The sequence below is a fragment of the Bos grunniens genome, chromosome 3 (genome assembly GCF_055505025.1).
Source record: "Bos grunniens cultivar Pamir isolate PY7600 chromosome 3, Bosgru_T2T1.0, whole genome shotgun sequence".
In the NCBI taxonomy this organism is placed as follows: domain Eukaryota; kingdom Metazoa; phylum Chordata; class Mammalia; order Artiodactyla; family Bovidae; genus Bos; species Bos grunniens.
Genome location: NC_141167.1, coordinates 26,725,264 through 26,745,763, shown reverse-complemented (window position 1 = coordinate 26,745,763; position 20,500 = coordinate 26,725,264). Strand labels below are relative to the sequence as shown.

Sequence of the window (20,500 nt, the reverse complement as noted above, 5' to 3'; positions counted from 1 at the left end):
TTGTTATGCTCACTCATCAAAATTTCGAAGTTTTTACTTCATCCCTGCTTTTATGACTCATTGTGCCAACATAATAAACATATATATCTTTCAATGACTTTCCATGATTTTTCTTCTGAAGGTTTCAGATGATCAACCTTTCAGGTTCTGCCAGGATTTGGGCTCACCATGGTGCCTGCTGCTCCAGGTCACACTATCCAGGTTCCAGAAGGTAATGGGAGATGGAGTTATGAAATCAGTTGAGTTTCCTGACTTCATCTCTTCTCTTTTCTCCAAATCCACAAACATATTTCAGACATAATCATAGTTCTGGTACCAAAGACAAGAAGATAGTTTTGCTCTCATGTCTTGGGAAAAAACAGAACGCTGGCTATTTCAGGGCCAATCTCCCTTCGTCGAAAAGAGAAAAGTAGAATGGTAAACTGGCTCCAAAGAAAATAAAAAAGAAATGATGACTCCTCTGGGACACAGATCGCTCACATGGCTCCTAAAAGGAATGTTGACTGTGCTAAGAATATACAGCACAGCTACTCCCACTGCGACTCTACAACTGCACATTTTCCCTCACTGCTGAAATATTCAAGTCTTACATTCGTGTATCGTTTTCACATTCTCACATTATATGATCTCAGATGAATATAACACATAAATATGATCTCTCAGATTTGGGCAGAACAGGTATTACTCTTCTTTAGAAATTAGAAAACCAAGACTCAGAGTATATTAAAAAAAATATTGCCTAAGGTCTGACAACTAAAAGACAGGAGAATTCAGGTCTTCCAACTCCTGAGCCAAAGTTCATTCTTAATAGGGCATAGGTATAATAAGCAATATTCATTAATTCAACATACTTACTAAATCCCTATTCTGGGCCAGGAGCAATTAACAGCCAGGGGATATAAATAGGAATAAGATATATCTCTGCACTGTAAGAGCACATGAGCACATAGTTCAGAGAGGAGAGAGAAAAGTCAACAACACAGAGGGAAGCAGGAAAGCTGGAGGTCCAGCATGCTCATCAAGGCCACTGCTGCATAAAAAAGAAATGATGCATCAACATCATTCAGTAATTCAATAAGCATTTATTGAGTTTTCTGGTGAAAGCAATAGGGTGGTGAACAATTTGCTTTCCTTTCTTCACTCAATACTATTTTGAGGTTTGTTCATATTGAGTAAATAAATACATACTTTCCATGTCAAGAACAGAAATATATGTGTATGTACATATGAATACATATACACACAAACGCTATCCATGTTGAGAATATGCATGTAACTGTTATCTGTTATATAGTATCCTATTATATAAGTATACCACAATGTCTAATTTCCCTGTGTAGAACATTTAGGTTACTTTTAATTTTTCCTATCCCAATAATGCAACAATAATCATCACTGTATATGTTTCCTGCTAACATTTCTGCAAGAGAATATTAAGCAAACACTCTGAAATGGCAGGCATTTCCATTTTTATGTAGAATCAGACACACCTTCAATCTTACTAAAGATTACAAAGTGTTAGTTGCTCAGTTGTGTCCAACTCTTTGAGATCCCATGGACTATACGTAGCTCTCTAGGATCCTGTCCATGGAATTCTCCAGGCAGGAACACTACAGTGGGTAGCCATTCCCTTCCCCAGGGGATCTTCCTGATCCAGGGATCCAACCTGGTTCTCCCACACCATCTGAGACACCAGGGAAGCCCTCAGACCATAAAACTGCTCCCCTAAGCAGTTGTCCCAATTAATACCCTCACCAGCACTGGAGAAAAAAGTTCCTATATCCCCAATTGCTGGCCAACACTAGATAAAATCAGACTTTATAAGACCTTGGCAATCTGATCAAAATACTATCTTACTGAACTTTTAATGCAGAATCTGACAATCACTGAGAATAAGAATCAAGTCACTTTTATTGCTATTCTTATTTCTTTTACGTGAATTGAGTGTATCCTTTGACATTTTCTTTTTGGGCATTCTTTTGACTTTTCTACTGATTTGTATGTGTTCTTTGGGTTTTCTTTTTTGTCTGTTAAACCTCTGTCAACTGTATGCACTATAAATATTTTCTCTGCTGTCCAAGGCGTGCTTCTCTCTGACTGTAGAGTCTTTTGTTATTGCTGTTGAAAGGTTTTAAAATTTGAATGTTGTCAAATCTAACAATCATTTCTATCATTGTTTGCTTTTTAAGACATCTTCCTTTATCCTGATATCATAGAGACATTCTTCTATACATTCTTATGAGTATAAAATTTCATTTTATACCTTTAATTTCTGTGTATAGCATGAGTTAGGGAACAATATTATTTTCTCCATATGGGCAGCCAGTTGATCCAACTTCATTTACTGAGTGATAGTGTCTGGTTTGTAATGCTGTTATACACTAAATTTACATAGATGTAAATATTCCTAAGCTTTCTCTTCCATGCCACTGATCTATTTATTTCCCCTTATACCAATACCATACTTACTTTAATTTACCATAGTTTTATTTAAAAAGTTTTAACATCTGGAAAGGCAAGTCCCCCAACCCCTTATTCTTCAAATTCTTCTTGCCTCTTTACCATTTTAAATGACTTTTAGAATCATCTTGTCAACTTCTTTGTTAAGCCTGATTAAGATTTTTGACTGAAATTACATGTATTTATAGATTAATTTAAGGAAAGCAAACATACAGATAATACTGAGTCTAATAAGCAGGAAGATGAGATAGCTGTTCAGATCTTCCTTTAGTCTTTCAATGATGTTTACTTTTTTTTCCATCAAAGGAATATATTTATTTGTAAAATATATTCTTATGTAACTTAGAATTTGTGTTACTATTAGAATCCCTTTTTTAAAATTGTGGGTTGCATAGAAGAACACTATTTTCTGTATATTGATTTCAAATCCAAAACCTTTCCCAAAGGCGAGACATTTAAACAGTATTTATGTAAATTTTTGTGGATTTTTTAAAAGTAGAAAATCATATCATCTGCAAATATCAATAATGTTTATTCTTCACTTCCATCCTTTTTCTTTGATTTCTTTTGTTTCTTATTTTTGTGTTTGCCAGGACTTCTAGTATAGTTACAGAAACATCATCTGCAAACACTAATTTTGATTCATCTTCCCAAAGCTTACATCTTTTGTATCTTATTGCATTCCCAAGGACCTCCAGAATACCATATATAAAGAAGTAGCAATCTCTACCAAAATATCCATGACATTTTTAAGAACTAGAAGAAATAATCCTAAAATTCACATGGAACCACAACAAGCCAGAACTGCAACAGCAATCTTGAGAAAAAAGAAAAAAAGCTGGAGGTATAAACCTCCCACACTTCAGACTATACTATATAGCCACAGTAATCAAAACAGAAGGTATTGGCATAAGAACACAATCATTAACCAATGGAACAGAAGAGACAGCCAGAAATAGACACACAAACCTGTGGTCAGTTACTCAATGACAAAGAACGCAAGAATACACAATGGAGAAAAGACAGTCTCTTCAAGAAGTGATGCTGAGAAAACTGGACAGCAGACAGTCACATGTAAAGCAGTGAGATTATAACGTTCCCTCACAGCATATAAAAAATAAAATAAAATCAAAATGGTTTAAAGACCTCAACATAAGACTGAAAACCATAAAACTCCTAGAAGAGAACACAGGCTGAATACTCTTTGAAACAAATCATAGCAGTATTTTCTTGAATCACTTTCCCAAAGCAAAATAAATAAATGCCAAAAACCCATATGGGACCTAATTAAAAGCTTTTGCACAGCAAAGGAAATCGCCAACAAAACTAAAAGACAACCTACAGAATGGGATAAAGCATTTGCAAATCATGCAACCAACAAGGGGTTAATACCCAAAATATACAAACAGATTATACAACTCTATACACAACTCAAAAAAACAAGCCAATCAAAGAAGACTTGAACAGATTTTTTTCCCAAACAAGACAGATGGCTAACACGCACATGAAAAGATACTCAGTGTTGCTAATCATTAGAGAAATGCAAATCTAACCCACAATGAGATAGCACCTCACACTTGTCAAAATGGCTATCAAAAAAGTCTGCAAATAACAAATGCTGGAGAGGATGCAGAGAAAAAGAAACCTTTGTACACTGCTGATGAAAATATAAATTGGTGCAGCCACTATGGAAAACAGTAAGGAGGTTATGGAGGCTCCTCAAAAAACTAAAAACAGAACTACTATACAATACAGCAATTCCACTCCGAGGTATATATCCAGAAAAAAAAAAAAAAACACAGAAATACTAATTTGAAACGATACATAAATATTCACAGCAGCATTATCTACAACAGCCAAGACATGGAAGCAACTCAAGTGCAGTCAACAGACAGCTGGATTAAGAAGATGTGGACAATGTGTGTGTGTGTGTATAAACACACACACAATATATATACATATAGATGTATATATATATGTATATACATATAGAATGAAATATTACTCAGCCATAAAAAAGAACAAAATACTACCATTTGCAGCAAAGTGGATGGACTCAGGGTTATGCTTAGAGAAATAAGTCAGACAGAGAAAGACAAATACTGTATGACATTGCTTACATGTGGAATCTAAAAATATTTCAAATAAATGTATATGTAAAACAGAAACAGACTCACAAATATAGAAAACTTGTGGTTATCAAGGAGGAGAATGGAGGAAAGACAAATTAGGGGTATGGGATTAACAGACACAAACTACTATGTATAAAATACACAAGCAACAAAGATACAGTACAGAGCACAGAATATTACAGCCATTATCTTGAAATAACCTATAATGGAATACAATCTGCAAAAATACTGAATCACTACAGTGTACACCTGAAACTAACATAATATTGTGAATCAACTGCACTACAGTTCAAAAACACAAAAACAGAAAAATCAAGCACCTTTGTCTCATTGCTGATTCTAAAGTAGATGCTTCTACTATTTCGCTGTTAAGCACACTGGAACATTTTAGTATATACTCCTTATTGGGTTAAGAATGTTCTCTTCCTATTCCTAGCTGGCACTGATCTTGAATGCATGTTTCATTTTATTCACTGCTTCTTTTCCATTTATTCAGATGGTCATGTAACTTCCCTTTTTAATTAGTTAATATGTTAAATTATCTTAATTACAAAATTAGAATCCTATTAATAGTATTCCCAAAATAAACTGTTTGGTCATAACCCTTTTTGTTTATATATTATTGGGTATGGTTTGCTGCTTTTTGTTCATGATTTTAACATTTATATTAATAAGTGACTCTGGCCTAAAAATTTCCTTGATTGTTCCTCTTTCTACTTTATCATTAATTTTTTCTTTTTTAATTTTTTGACTATAATGCTTATCTCATTAACTTTCAATCTCTATTTTATAATATATTCATTTAAGGTTATAAATCAGACTGCCTTAGATGCAGCTTTAACATGTGGTCCCTCCATTGTCACTCAGGTTTAAATATTTCATAATTTCCATTATAATTTCAACCTTCACCAATGAATTATTTAGAAGTATCCATGTGAGGTGGCACGTGGCTACTGTTTTGTTAAGGAGTTTCTAATTTATTCTACCATTGTCAAAGAATGTTATGTATATGACACTGAGTTTTGAGTACCCTCTTTTCCCATACAATTCTAATCATTTTCTTAAAGTCTATTATTTATTTATTTTACCACCAATAGTTCATTATTAGATTCCCAGGAATTTTAATATAAAAGCTGAAGATTAAGGTTATATAATTCCTAGAATCAAACTTAGATTTACTTCCTGAAATCAATCCAGGCAAGCCTTAAAGTCTATTATTTCTGATACTATTAATAATACTATTTCCTAGCTTTCTTTTGCTATTTTCCCGGAACATCCTTTTTCATCACCTTATTTTTAAATTTATAGCCATAAAATATGATAAACATTCGGAAAATAGCATTAATGACATCTATGTACTAATCACAAGAGATTAAATAGATGTACATCTTGTACAAGATGATTAAATAGATGGACATCTTGTACAAGAAAGTCAGAGAGAGATTCTTAATGTCAAATTCACAGAGAAGAGATGATGCCTGCAAAAAAGCTAGTGAATTAACAAAAAAGGACATAAATCAATAGAGTAGTTTTTCATAATGAAATGAGAAAACAACTGACAGGATGATGCAGACAGGATGTAGATCTAAGAGGACAGGGGAGAAGGACACTCTTACGGGTTATACATTAATCTGCTGCTGCTAAGTCGCTTCAGTCATGTCCGACTCTGCGCAACCCCATAGACCGCAGCCCATCAGGTTCCCCCGTTCCTGGGATTCTCCAGGCAAGAACACTGGAGTGGGTTGCCATTTCCTTCTCCAATGCATGAAAGTGAAAAGTGAAAGTGAAGTCGCTCAGTCGTGTCCGACTCTTAGCAACCCCACAGACAGCAGCCATCAGGCTCCTCCGTCCATGGGACTTTCCAGGCAAGAGTACTGGAGTGGGGTGCCATTGCCTTCTCCGGATACATTAATCTATCTAATTGTATCCATGCTAAGATATCAGTGATTATAAAATGCATTCCAATGCCAGAGATGTTAATGTATGCAAAAATAATGTAGAATCACTCAAATAAGGCACTGAAAGAAATCAGTGCTAAAACTTTTAACCCATCACAGGACAGTGCTGTACTCTCTTGTGATGGACTAAGAGAATATGAGACTCCTTCCTCAGGGAATCAATCAACTCTGATGATAAGCACAATAAATAAATGAAGTACTCAGTTTCACTGGATTGGTAAAAAAAAAAAAAAAAAAAGTCACATATGGATTAACAGTTTTCAAAAAGTCACAATACCAAAAAAAAAAGTCACAATACATTTAGTGATTACTTTGGTTATTCCTAAGGCCCTGCAGAATTCCTCAGAATCTGATATTCATCTCACCAATAGTAATTAGTAACAATAGTAACTATCATTCATTAAGAACTGAAGTCCCAAACGTTGTTTGGATACTTTCTAATGTATCAGTTAATGTGATATTCATAATTACATGAGTAAATGACACAAGGCCATTCCAGAGGTAAAGGAAATAGGACTCAGAACTGAATAAATGAGTTCCCTGAAGTCACAAAGCTAGTAAGTGACAAATCTGGATTTGAATTCAATTTCATTTTTTACCTGTTCTTGTCTCTATCCCCACACTGCCTCTTTAATACTAACACTTCTACACTTTTCATGTTACCTGGAAATATTAATGCTTTGCTTGTGGTTGAGTCCCAGAAGGGGGAAAAAAAAAATCAGACCCCAGGACTCGACTATTGTACTTCTCCATCAAGGCAAGGGCACCATCTAGTGGCCACACTCTAACATTAACACAGTCAAAGAAAGATGGGAAGGAAATGGTTTTCCAAACTTCCATCTTCCTCCACTAGTTTTTCACTTCTGTGCATCAACTTGGAGCATCTGCATTATTGACTCTTGTAGTCAAGAAGAACAGGAGCCTGGTAACATTAAGGGCTGAACAGGGCTTTGGAATGATACAGACCCAAGTTCAACCCCAGATTCACCATTTACTATGTGACTTTGGTAAGCTACTAAAAGTTGTGAGTCTCCATCTTCTCATTTGTAAAACAAAATACCACCACTGACCCGAGAGGATTATCATGGGGATATCAATGAAAATCTGGCAACACAGTGACTGATCCAGAGCTTCCTCAGTAACTACTGGTTCCTTTCCCTATTCTTTCATGTGGCCTAAAACCACGTGGATGTTGTGCTTTTTTTCTTTTCTTTTTAAAAAAACACATCCATGCCACTGTGTTTAACTTCTTTTGTCTATAAACTATAGTAAAGGTAAATTCCCTAAAATGTATTCCTTATTTTTATAATTACATGAAATCAACAAGAAGTATTTTTTGAGTACCTACTTACAATGTACCATGCATTTGTGACACTAGGTGTGAACTCACTAGTGGGCAGAGAAAACAGATTACTTAACATGTAATATCATGTAAAAGTCCTTTCATGGTTTTAAGTCACAAACGGAAGAGGATCAAATCTGTTAGAAGGGTGTGGGTCAGGAATGCTTCATGAAGAATCACCATTTGAAAAGTCTCTTAAAAGATGAGCTTGGTCACCATGTCCTGCCTGCCATCTGCCACATACGGTGGGATACTACTTCGAGAACTTGCTTCAGACTCGTGTGTGCAGACAGTGTCCACTGTCAGGGCTGTCCAGTGTGTGCCAGGCAGATCCATGGTCACTTCCCAGGAAGGAAGCAAGGTGACTTTGGCTGAGGATGACCCTGACTGAACGGCTGCATGAGAGGCATCTCAGACCTGCTACAACCATGGGCTGTTCCGTGAGTACAGCCTCTACACCAGGAAGAGAGTGGTCTCGTGCACCATCATCCTGGTCTTCCAGCACTACCATTCAAGTTTCTGGGCAGTCTGCGGGCCTCCCTGATGCTCCTGCACCCCAGTCCCAACTGGGCAGAGAGCCTGGTCCACGTGCACTTCAAGGAGGAGACTGGCATTACTGAGCTCATCGTCCTGTGCCTACCTACATCAGGCCTACCTCTCCTTCACGTGCAAGATACACAGAGCCAAGTCCAAACGGGGGCTGGCTCTGCCCACCATGGTCACAGTACTCGGATCACTGCTCACATCTGTGGGGCTCTGCACACTCTCTGGCCTGATGCCACCCTCAACAGTGGTGAGGTTTTCCCCTACCTTGTGGTGATCACTGGGCTAGAGAATGTGTTGGTGCTCACCAAGTCAGTGGTCTCCACCCCAGTGGATCTCAAGAGGAAGCTGTGCATTGCCCAAGGCCTAAGCAGAGAGAGCTGGTCCATCATGAAAACCATGGTCACAGAGCTGGGCATCATCCTCGTTGGCTACTTCACCCTCATGCCTTCCACTCAGGAGTTTTTATTGCTTTGCCATTGTGGGCCGGTGTCTGACTTCTTCCTTCAAACGCTGTTTTTCAGCACTGTTCATTGACATTTGCTGGACAAAGCTGGCAGATATGAACAAGTGGCTGCCCCCTGAGGCTTGATTGCCCCCTGCTAAGCCAGTGGCATGGCCAACACGCCTTGAGCGGCAGTTGTCCACACCCTACACCATCATGCTGCAACCATTCTCCTTCCAAAACCTGCAGTTCCCCAAGAGGCTGCATGCAGTCTGCTTCCTGGCCTGAACCCGCCTAACACAGCACCTACCACAGCTGGCACTGTTGTGACTGGTATCCTGGTGTACAAAGACCTAGCTGCCCAGGTGACAGAACAGGGTTCTCTGGGTGAGAGCACCCTGGCTCCCCTGCCTGTACCTAGTGATGTGGTGCCCTCCAACTACCCAGATCCCACCTTCTCCATCTTCCCACCTGACACCTCTAAGTCACCCAAGAACCAGACATGGCCAGGGGAGCTGCCCAGGCCCAATGGTCCATCTGAGGGTGTCCAAGACAGCCCAGCCCCAGAGTAACCTGGGGGCCTGAGGATGAGGAACACTGGAGGAAACTGTCCTTCGGCCACTAGCCAACACTCTTCAGCTACTACATCATCACACTGGCCCAGAGGTACGTCAACCTGCTGCCTGTCATCCCCCGCCCCAAACCTAACGGAGGCCTCTGGAGGGGTGGCACCCTCAGGATACCCACAACCCCTGGCTTCCACTATGGTCTGGGCAGAATGGGCTCTGGGAGGCCAGCCTCAGGGGCCAGACATGGTGCATGCACACAGAGACATCACCCCGTACAAGGTGGTGGGGCTCAGCAAGGCCTCAGGCATCATTGTGCTGCTGCTGCTCTGCCTGTACCGCATGCTCTGCCTGAGTAACTATAAGTAGCCTGGTGCACAACCCTGGCAAACCCATGGTATGGGGTGCTGGCCTGCAGTGACTACAGCTACAGGCCACCTGAGACGGAGATCGTGCCCCTGGTGCTGCATGGGCACCTCATGGACATCGAGTCTCTGGCCAGCAATGGGATGCTCCTGGTGAGCTGTTGCTTGGCAGGCCACATGTGTGTATGGGATGCACACATCGGAAATGACCTCACCAGCATCTGGCACCCAGGCAGGCAGCACCATGACAGTGGTGTTGGCAATGTGTTGGAGGCTCAAGAGAGCTGGGAACGGCTGTCAGACAGCAGGAAGGGTGGCCAGAGTGGCCCGGGGACAGTCCTCCATTACGGCACCATCACAGGGCCCTCCGCTGCCTCCCTTCTTTGGGGATCTGTCAGACCTCACCTGTTTGATCAACACCAACTTCTCAGCATAGGTGCAGCTCCCAGAGCTAACTCAGCCTGAGTCCTAGCACTGGGTGGGCTGCCGCCCTGCTCAGGACTCCCCAGGCAATGATGTCAGCCGCCTGGTGCAGCCAGTGTACTAGGAAGAGATTCGGAATGGCTCCTGTCCACACACCAGCCCTGCACCCACCCTGCCCCAGGGCCCTGAGGATGAGGGAGGCACTCCTCTCAGAGCTTCCCTTTCCTCATCTGGTCCCCCAGCACAGACGGCTCTATGTGGAGCCTGGAGCTCAGGGCAATCCCATCATGGTGGGTGCAGCAATGGTCGGCTGGAGGTGTGGGAGGCCATCGAGGGCACTCTGCACTGCAGCAGCAAGGAGGTCTCCTCCGGCAACATGGAGACAAAAGGACTGGCTGCCTGGCTCAATAGTTTCCTTGACTTCTCCTTGGAGACTCACATCTGCCTTCAGCTTCCTGCAGTTCCGAGGGGCCCCAAGGCAGGGCAGTCCCCCAAATTCCCCACGTACAGCAGCAGGGACACAGCAGCACTGACCCACAGTGCCCTGTGCACACCAGAAGCCCATCACAGCCTGGAGGCAGAGGCCAGGCACTGTGTGACTGGGAGCCAGGGCCACACACTGAGGGTGATTGGTCTGGAGGACTCAGGCTGCCTCTTCACTCTGCAAAGCCACTCAGAGGCTATCACGACTGTGTACACTGACCAGACCACAGTGCTAGTCAGTGCAAGGTAAGATGGGGCCATGCACCTGTGGGACGTGTTGACTGGCAGCCAGGTCAGCCACACGTTCACTCACCGTGGAGATGTCACCTCCCTCCCCTATACCACCCCCTGCGCCACCAGCCGTGGTCTAGATGACCTCATCAGGATCTGGGACTGCAGCACAGGCATCAAGCTCTACTCCACTCAGCAAGACCTGGGTTGTGGTGCAAGCTTGAGTGTCATTTCAGACAACCTGCTGGTGACCAGCGGCCAGGCTGTGCTTGCTTTACGGACAGATCTAAACCATGGGGACCTGTTATACAGTCAGTCTACCTGGGGAAGAAGACTGAGGCCCAGCTGGCCTGCCAGATCCTGTTGCTGAACAACACTACCATTGCTTACAACTCTGGCAGCGAGCTTAGCCGAGTGTACGTGCTCTCTGTGCTGGAGAAGCTGGACTGAGGGTGGGCCTCCCTGCCCATCTGCCTGGGTGCTCTGTGGGGCAGTGCACTGGCCTGGGGAGAAGACCTGGCCTGTCTTTGGGAAGCTGCCTGTGAACTGTCCTGTCCTGCCTCATGATTGTACTATTAAACTTAAAAAAAAAAAAAAGGATGAGCTCACCAGATAAGGGCACAGAATACTCCTGACATAGAAAAATATATGATAAAAGGTTGAAGAAACAAAGTGTGGTGTGGTTAGAACATAGGATAGGATGGATGAATAGGCAGGAAGAGATCTGTGAGAGCTTGTCACGTTCCTCTGGAATCTCGATGATAGGTGCATCATCACCACCACCACTACCATCATCGTTCACAGCAGTTATCACTGCATGTGTACAATGTGCCAAACTCTGTACATACATAAGTGCTAAACCTCACAATCTTACAAGTTAGATGTTATCTTAATAGAAGTTAAGAAATTTGCTCAAAGGCACAGAGTCAGTAAGGGGTGTAGCTAAATGATATTCAGCTCCAGGTCTCTCTGATTCTACCACACCAGTGGTCCCAAACTTGGCTGTACAAAACAATCACCTGGAGAAACTGTTTAAAAATAAAAGGTTCCAGACCCAGTTCTAAAACAGTATATCACTAGAGTGGAACTTGGAAATCTATATTGCAAACAAACTCTCCAGATGTTTCCTAAATAGAAAGCCAAATGGTAGTTCAGCTTCTTGAAAATAACACAAAGCCTATTAAAACACACATACACACCAGCACACACACACACACACACACAACTAATTAAAAGCCTAATTAAGTGAGTAATCCTCACAAAATTCTGCAAGGATATTATAATCCCCACTTAAAAGAAGAGAAAACCTAAGGTCTGGAGAATTACTGATTGCTTCCCTCTTCCAGTCAACAAAGCAAAGAGCAAAAATAAGATTCAGACACAGGTACAGCAAGCTCTTCTCGGTCATGCTGTGTGGTAGAATTCTAAAATACCACCCTGCCCAATGACCCCGTCCCTGTTTTCTCTCTTCCCCTTTGAATGTGAGTGGAAACTGCAAATATGATGAGAAGTTACTGTAGGGATTATGTTATAGGAAGAGTAATCACTGAAGTGATTACATGGCAAAAGGGAGATTATCTGGTGGGTATAACCTATTCTAATAATATAAGACTTTTTAAAAGCAGAGTGTTTTCTGCAGCTGGTAACAGAAAGGAGAAGTCAGAGAGGCTTAAAGCACTAAAAGAATTCCATGCACCATGCTGACTTGAAGATGGAGGGGCCACAGGACAAGGAGTATGCATAGCCTCTAGAAGTTAAGCACAGATCTCAAGCTGACAGCTGGCAAGAAAATGAGGACCTTGGTCCTTTCATCACAAAGAAATGAATTCTTCCAACAACCTGAATGAACCTGGAAGCAGACTCTCCCCTTGTAGTCCCTCAGAGCCTCCAGATGAGAGCCCGGCTTGGCTAACATGATTTCAACAAGGAGAGAACCTTTCCAAGGTGTTTGATCTATAGAACTGTAGATTAAAAAACTGTAGATTAAAAAAATGGTTTTAATTGTGGTAAAATACACATAACATAAAATTTACCATTTTTATATTTTTAAGAACATTTACATTGTTGTACAACCATCCTAACCGTCCATTTCCAGAACTTTTTCATCTTCTCAAACTGGAACTCTGTATCCATTAAACAAGAAATCTCTAATCCTCCTAGCTTCAACCCCTGGAAGCCACCATTCTATTTTCTGTTTCCATGAATTTGACAACTCTAGGTACCTCATATAAGTAGAATCAAACAGTATTTGTCATTTTGTGACTGACTTAATTCATGTAGCAAATGCCCTTAAAGTTCATCCATGTTGTAGCATGTGTCAGAATTTCCTTTCTTTTTAAGACTAAACACTATTGCATTGTTATGGATATTTCACATTTGTTTAGCCATTCATCCATCAAATGGACACTAGGGCTGCTTCCATGTCTAGACTATTGTGAGTAACAATAGTTGCTCACAATAGGTGCTGCTGCTTTTGCAAACAGCACCTATGTATACAAATATCCACTCAAGGCTGTGCTTTCAATTCTTTTGGGTATATACAGACATTTATATATATATATATATATATATATATATATATGAGTGTTGTTTTAAGTCCATTATTATGAACACTCAGTAAGTAAAAGGAAATAATCAAGCATTTATTTATCCTATTTGAATTGTAGCACTGGGTAACCAAATAACTGATGAAGTGTTTCCTTATATGATTATTTCTGATAAAAATTTAAACAAAATGATAAAATATAATTTTGCAAATGGATCTAGGTACTGCATCAACAGTTGGTAATATTTGGGAGTTCCCTGGTGGTCCAGTGGTTAGGACTCAGCAACTTTCAGTGTCGTGACCCAAATTTAATCCCTGGTTAGGAAATTGACATCCTGCAGCCAAAAACAAAGTTGCTAATACCAATGAAGAGCAAAAACCAGACACTGCCTCCTAATAAAAGAACACAACACAGCCTAAAGTCTTGCCAAAGGGATCAAACCTAAGTCTGACTCAGTCTCTGGATCAGCTGCCAATACGTAGGAAAAGCAGAGACAGGAACATGCTGAACTGCACCAGTACACAATCCATAAAACCTACACTATGGAAAACTCCTCCAGGTCAAAGGGTCTGGAGTCTTCAACAGATAAATTGCAAACAAAAGATATCAAATTTTTTAAATGGGCAAGATAAAATGTAGAATTTAGGAAGGCAAATCTAAGAAGTGGTTCCTATAAAACAGAGTGGTTACTTTAGGAGACAGGGAGGCAGGTGCAATTTGAATGGGACACACAGACAGGCTTCCACAGTAACTGGGCCAAATCCTACTTCTTAACCTACAAGGTAGTCACGAGGTTTAATAAATAATTAAGCTATATTTAAAAGAAAAAAAATGTGCATTAAATGTAACAATCCAGATTGAATTCAACTGAAGAGCTGTCTCACTACAGCTCTGCCAAAGTCTCACTACTGACTGAGTCTATCTCAAGCCAAGAAAGCAGTTAATACCAGACTGAGCGGTGACTGAGGTCAATAACAAGTGCTTAGAAAAGCAATTAAACCAAGAAGGCAAAAGCAAAAACCAAAGGAAAGGGGGAAAATAGCCAAGAGCACAATAAGCTGAATTTTCAAAAATCTTTATGCTGTCATATATACACCATCTGTTCAAAACAAGCCTGTCTCATTTCCATCCTGCAAATTCACCATACTTAACTCCTATCTCAGTGTCAAACTTTTTCCATTAGAATTTGATTTCTTTCTCAGAGTTATCTCCCATTTCTACCAATAACCTACTGCTAATAAAGGCAATCATATATTTATGAAATACATTTACATCTTCAAAAGGGTACAGAAAAAAAGATGGCAGAAAGAAAGCAACAGGAATCCAAAAGAAGAAAATGCCACTAGAAGCTCATTTACCTATTAATACTTACGACAGAGGCCCTTCTTTAGATACAGTTGAGTACTAGAAACTATATCCTCAACCCTGCATTCCTCCTTGTCTTTAGCTATTCAGACAATGGCGGAAACTGAACAGGAAATAAAAAACAGTTTGAAGCTATAGGCCTGTACTGTCCAATAGGTAGCCCTGAGTCACATGAGGCTATAGGGCACCTGAAATGCAGCTGATCTGAACCACGATGTGCCATAAGTACAAAAGACATAGTGGATTCCAAAGACGTAGTATGAAAAAAAAGAATGTAAAGTATCGCAATAATTTTTTTATTGATTGCATGTTCAAATAATATTCTGGATATCCTGGCATAAACAAAATATATCATTAAAATTAATTTCACCTGCTTTTTCAATGTGACACAACAAAAATTTTAAATTATATATCTTGCTCACATTATATTTCTAAGGGACATAACTGCTGCAACATCCATTATTAAATAGTGTTGAACAGAAAGAATTAAGCAGCTGAAAGTGGGGATTTCTCAGAGTTTTTTCCTACTGCTTACTCTATTGCCAACACTACAACTTATTTAATTTCCAGCCCCTGTCCCTGGATACAAAACAGATTTAAAAAATCAGTAGGCGCATCAAGTCATGGATACAACATTAAATTAATGGGCCAAAAGAACTGAACTCTAGCCCTGGTTCTGGAGTTACCCTGGAGAAGTCGTTTTTCCTCTGAGCCTTAAACTTGTCTGCCCCACCAATTAAGTAAGGGAGCTAAACTAAATTTAGATTCCCATGAATCTGTCAAAATAGTTTTCTTTCTGTCAAAATTGGTTTTCATAAAAATGAATAAATACTCACTCTGAGTCTAACACATCCTCTGCGAGAGCCTCTCATCATTTTGTCCTTGGACTAAAAGAAAAACAAAAACATTAAATGAATAAAAGATAAACAGACTTTTTAGAATCATCTAGGGGTAAAGAGATACATTTTATAGTAATATTCCTCCCTTTTCCCCATTCCTGTCCCACTCTACTCAGCCATCACTTAAAGACAGGAATTAGAAAATTTAAAATGTTTCGTGCTGTGCCTGGTCACTCAGTCATGTCCGACTCTGCAACCCCATGCACTGTAGCCAACCAGGTTCCTCTGTCCACGTTCCTCCAGGCAAGAATACTGGAGTGGGCTGCCATGCCCTCCTCCAGAGGATCTTCCCAACCCAGGGATCAAACCCAGGTCTCCCGCACTGCAGGCAGATTCTGAGACACCAGGAAGTAGTTTATACAAATAAAGCTAATCACAGAATTTTATGTGTACCTTAAACATGGCATATATTACACTATATTTTCATTTTTCCTTCATATCCTTTAACTTTCAACTAAAATATGTTTCTCACATTTCAGTGAGTTTGAGAGTCACCTGAATCTGTGGGTTTAAGAGTCATTCCCAGATGATTCTGACTCAAGCAAACAGAGGACACATCTTGAGAAAAACTGCTTTAACTTTGTCTCTGCAACTCCCTAGATGGGTCACATTTTTTTTTTTTTGTTTGCCTCTGAGATTTCTCATCCAATGTTTCTCAGTTTAGAATATCCTTGACTCTGATTTTCTGCCTTGGATTATCACTCATCAAGTGCCCTACCTCTAATTAGAATTCCCACCCCTGGACTCCTAGAGTCTCTTGTATGTTTCCCGACCCTGGCACCTTGTGCTATAGTGGCTGGTTACTTGTTTGACTCACCCACAAGGCTGCAAATTCCTTAGGGGGTAGAAACTGTATCTGACTTATGCTTCAGAACAGTGTCTGGCACAGAGTAGGTGCTCAAAAAATATTTACTGATAAAACATTTTTATCCTTTGTTTCTGATGCTAGACTGAGCTAAGCAAAGACTGTGTTCTGAACAATAAGCCCCATGTTGACATCCACTAAATATTCCTAGAATTACCTTAGTCATGTGTAAAAAATAAAGTAAAACCTCAAACAACTAAAGCTTTAAAAATATTTAATACCTCAACAACTGGTATTTTTTCCACTATGTGACAAAGAAGTAAAACAAGTCAATATCATGGAGTTACGTTTTTGAAGAAAACTGTCCCACTTTAAACCACAGATGCCCTTTAAACCACATCCATTGTACTGAGCCACAGGCAAACTTCCAGCCATAAGATAACTATACCTTGAGGATTTCATGTACAGCATAATGACTATAGTTAATAATACATATTGAATATTTGAAAATGGCTAAATGAGTAGCTCTTAAAAGTTCTCACTACAAAACAAAAGGTAGCTATAAGAGGTGATAGTGGTTGTGTTGTTCAATCTTATTGTAGTAATCACTTCACAATATATATGTATACCAAATCATCACATTGTACACCTTAAATAATGTTACATGTCAATTATACCTCAATAAAGCTGAAAAAGTAAATTTAATCATTTCTCAGAGAGATTTGCCTGCCTACACACAAAGATCTGCCTTATCCTTCTCACTGCAACATGCTGTTAACACATCTATGCCTGTAAGCTTATCAGTGTAACAACATTACAATAAATCAAAGCAAACTTTCTTCAAAACTAAAAAAAATGAAACAAAAAAGCACAGTAGTGAGCTATAGAAATTCATGTTCAGAAATTACTGAAATACTGTAGAGAGTCTTCTTGCAAGTATAACCATGATTCATACATTTTATTAAAAATTCTCAACATTAAACAGTGTTAAAAATGACCCTGTATACGAGACAGCAAAAGAGACACTGATGTATAGAACAGCCTATGGACTCTGTGGGAGAGGGAGAGGGTGGGAAGATTTGGGAGAATGGCATTGAAACATGTATAATATCATGTATGAACGAGTCGCCAGTCCAGTTCAATGCATGATATTGGATGCTTGGGGCTGGTGTACTGGGACGACCCAGAGGGATGGTATGGGGAGGGAGGAGGGAGGAGGGTTCAGGATGGGGAACACAAGTATACCTGTGGCGGATTCATTTCGATATTTAGCAAAACCAATATAATATTGTAAAGTTTAAAAATAAAATTAAATTAAATTTAAAAAATGAAGGAAAAAATATTTCAGAATTTTAAAACTTAAAAATAAATAAATAAATAAACAGGGTTAAAAATGAGTTCTTTACTAACAAAATAGCTGGCAAAAACACAGTTGACAAAAACATTCCCTAAGCATTTAATAGCCCTTTTACTGTACCCTATATTTATCTTCTCTCCAAAAGTGTCACGGCAAAACACAAAAATAATAATTAGGTTTGAAAATACCCAATGAGAGTTAGAATGCAACTCAAACAAGGTAACAAACATCCTTGATTCTCTTCCATTTTTAAAAATCAGATTATAGTAGATAAAAAAAGGGCTAGACGGGGTAATAAATAATTACAACAAACAGAACTAGGAAACAATCAGACAAATTCAGACTGTGGGACATCCTATAAAATAATTGGCCTGGACTATTTTTAAATGTAAAAAAAAAAAAGACTAGCACATAAACAATTGTAAAAATAAATTAAATTAAAGGGAGCAAAAATAAATTATGTGCATACAGGCACAAAGTACTGTGAACTACAGAATGCTCCCTGCCATTGAAAAAGATTAGGGAAAGCAACAGAGAAGGGATCAGGTCTCAAGCTTTAACCTGGGACTTTAAAAAAACAAACAAACAGAATTCTAGAGAGAGAAGGTAGGCAAAAGAGGTATTCCAAGCAAGGTAACAACATCAGCAAAGGAACAGGTACGGAAAACTTCACACATGAGGTCTTCACAGAAGTGCAGACTTACAGCCCAAGCACAGAGTGTGAAGAGGGAGGTGGAGAGAGGTGGAGAGATGAAGCTGAAAAGGAGATGTGGGGACCAGGTCCTGGGGGGATCTGAAAGAAACAGTGAGTAGTTAAGGAAATTAAACTTCAATAGTTAATGGAGAGCTAAAGGTTTATGAACATTCTCAAGGGTGTGTTATAGAAAAACAGAAGTTAAATATGAGAACTTGGGGAAAAGGGATGATGGTGACATTAACGATACAGCAAAAGCAGTAGCAGCATCAACAGTAGCAGCAGACTCTCACTCACTGATGACCTCCATGTGCTATGCACTTTATACACAGTAAACCTCACAAGACCTTGCATTGGTAAGAGTTATCCACGTAAATGAAGGTGACATCAGGGAGATCAAGTAAATTACCCAATTAAATTACATGTGTAAAATATAGCAGTTTGATACGGCCGACACAGTTTGGAATGGCTGCCCTGCCAATCATTCTCCCACATCATATCTGTGCTGATACCCTTGAATCCTGCTCCTTCTCCACAATGACGCAGAGCCCTCTCCCTCATTTTCTTGCCACTCAACTCCAATGTGTAGCCAAAAAGAAGCTGGTATGACTAAGTCCCCCTAGGCACAGTGAGTGCTGAGGGGTGGTTATCTGACCAAGCTGGCCAATCACAGGACCTATGACCTCAGGGACAAGGCAGGATGGACTCCTTTCACAGGAGTTTTTCTACTGGCGTTGAGAGAAGAGTTCCTTCCTATATGTTCTTGAAGCTTAAGGAACAGTTGCCACAGGTCTTGTGCCCTCTACATGAAGGAAGCAATAACTAAAGCATACACGCTGAGAGAAGGAGAGGGGAGAGGCAGAAGGTTCTAGCTACAAGTGATCTCCAGCTATCCTCTGATCTGAAGCAAACCTGCAAATGCTATTCACTGAAGAGCAGGGGGTTTTGTTTTGGAAGTTTGGCAGGGGGCATTGTTTTTGTTTTTGATGCTCTTATTGTCTCTTTGGGTTTTTTTTTACAAATACAAGTAGTGATGAGAGAAAGGTAGAGCCAACAAACATAACCCCAACTCCGGTGATCTTCCTACCCGGTGCTATGCTAACAATGTTCTCAAACTTAGTAACAAAAGTATTTTTTAGCAAGTTAGCACAAACATGCCTCCAAGCCACAAGGCTCAGCACCTTGAGAGGTACTCAGAAAACAGACACTAAAATCTTTTCAGCGATTTAAGAAAACAGAATCCCCCATGAAGCAGAAAGATACAGGGGTGATGTGTTCTACTTCTAAGAGGCTCCAGGACTAACAAAGATTGTTGGATTTGGTGGCTGGATTTGCTGGTTTCTTATATCTTACTAATGCAAGGGCAGTGGATTCTGATATAACAAGCCATACAATCAAAAATCACTTTTTTGACTTTGCTGGTGGTCCAGTGACTAAGACTCTGGACTCCCAATGCAGGGGGCCTGGGTTCAATTCCTGGTCAGGAAACTAGATCCCACATGCTGCATCTGAAAGATCCCACATGCCTCAACAGAGATCAATGACCCCATATTCCACACTAAGACTCAACACCCCCAAAGAAATAATTTACATTAATCCTTATGATAACCCCAAGCTATTGATTCAGATTACAATTTGTATTAAAATTTCAAAGTAAATTACCACAAATACAATATAATGCTGCCTATCACATGCCTGTCCCCCAAAATCCATTCTCTTCTTCCTTTCAGTATTAACATCCTTCACCCCAAATTTTAACTTACATGGAGAGTACATCATGCAAAAAGCCAGGCTGGACGAAGCACAAGCTGGAATCAAGATTGCCAGGAGAAATATCAATAACCTCAGATATGCAGATGACACCACCCTTATGGCACAAAGTGAAG

At 40.0% G+C, this 20,500-nt stretch overlaps 1 protein-coding gene and 1 pseudogene across 22 annotated transcripts in view; one reads left to right on the top strand and one right to left on the bottom strand.

The window, feature by feature from the left end:
* OSBPL9 (oxysterol binding protein like 9) overlaps positions 1–20,500 on the bottom strand; it is a 266,637-nt gene that overhangs the window by 120,273 nt on the left and 125,864 nt on the right. For all 22 annotated transcript variants that reach the window (XM_086387899.1, XM_086387889.1, XM_086387886.1 and 19 more), the window contains one exon: positions 15,696–15,746. In XM_086387899.1, coding sequence (XP_086244025.1) covers positions 15,696–15,734 — 39 coding nt within the window. In that variant the 5' untranslated portion in view covers positions 15,735–15,746. Of the gene's footprint in view, positions 1–15,695; positions 15,747–20,500 lie in introns of those variants that run through there.
* On the top strand, positions 8,436–11,398 carry LOC147375335 (sterol regulatory element-binding protein cleavage-activating protein pseudogene; annotated as a pseudogene).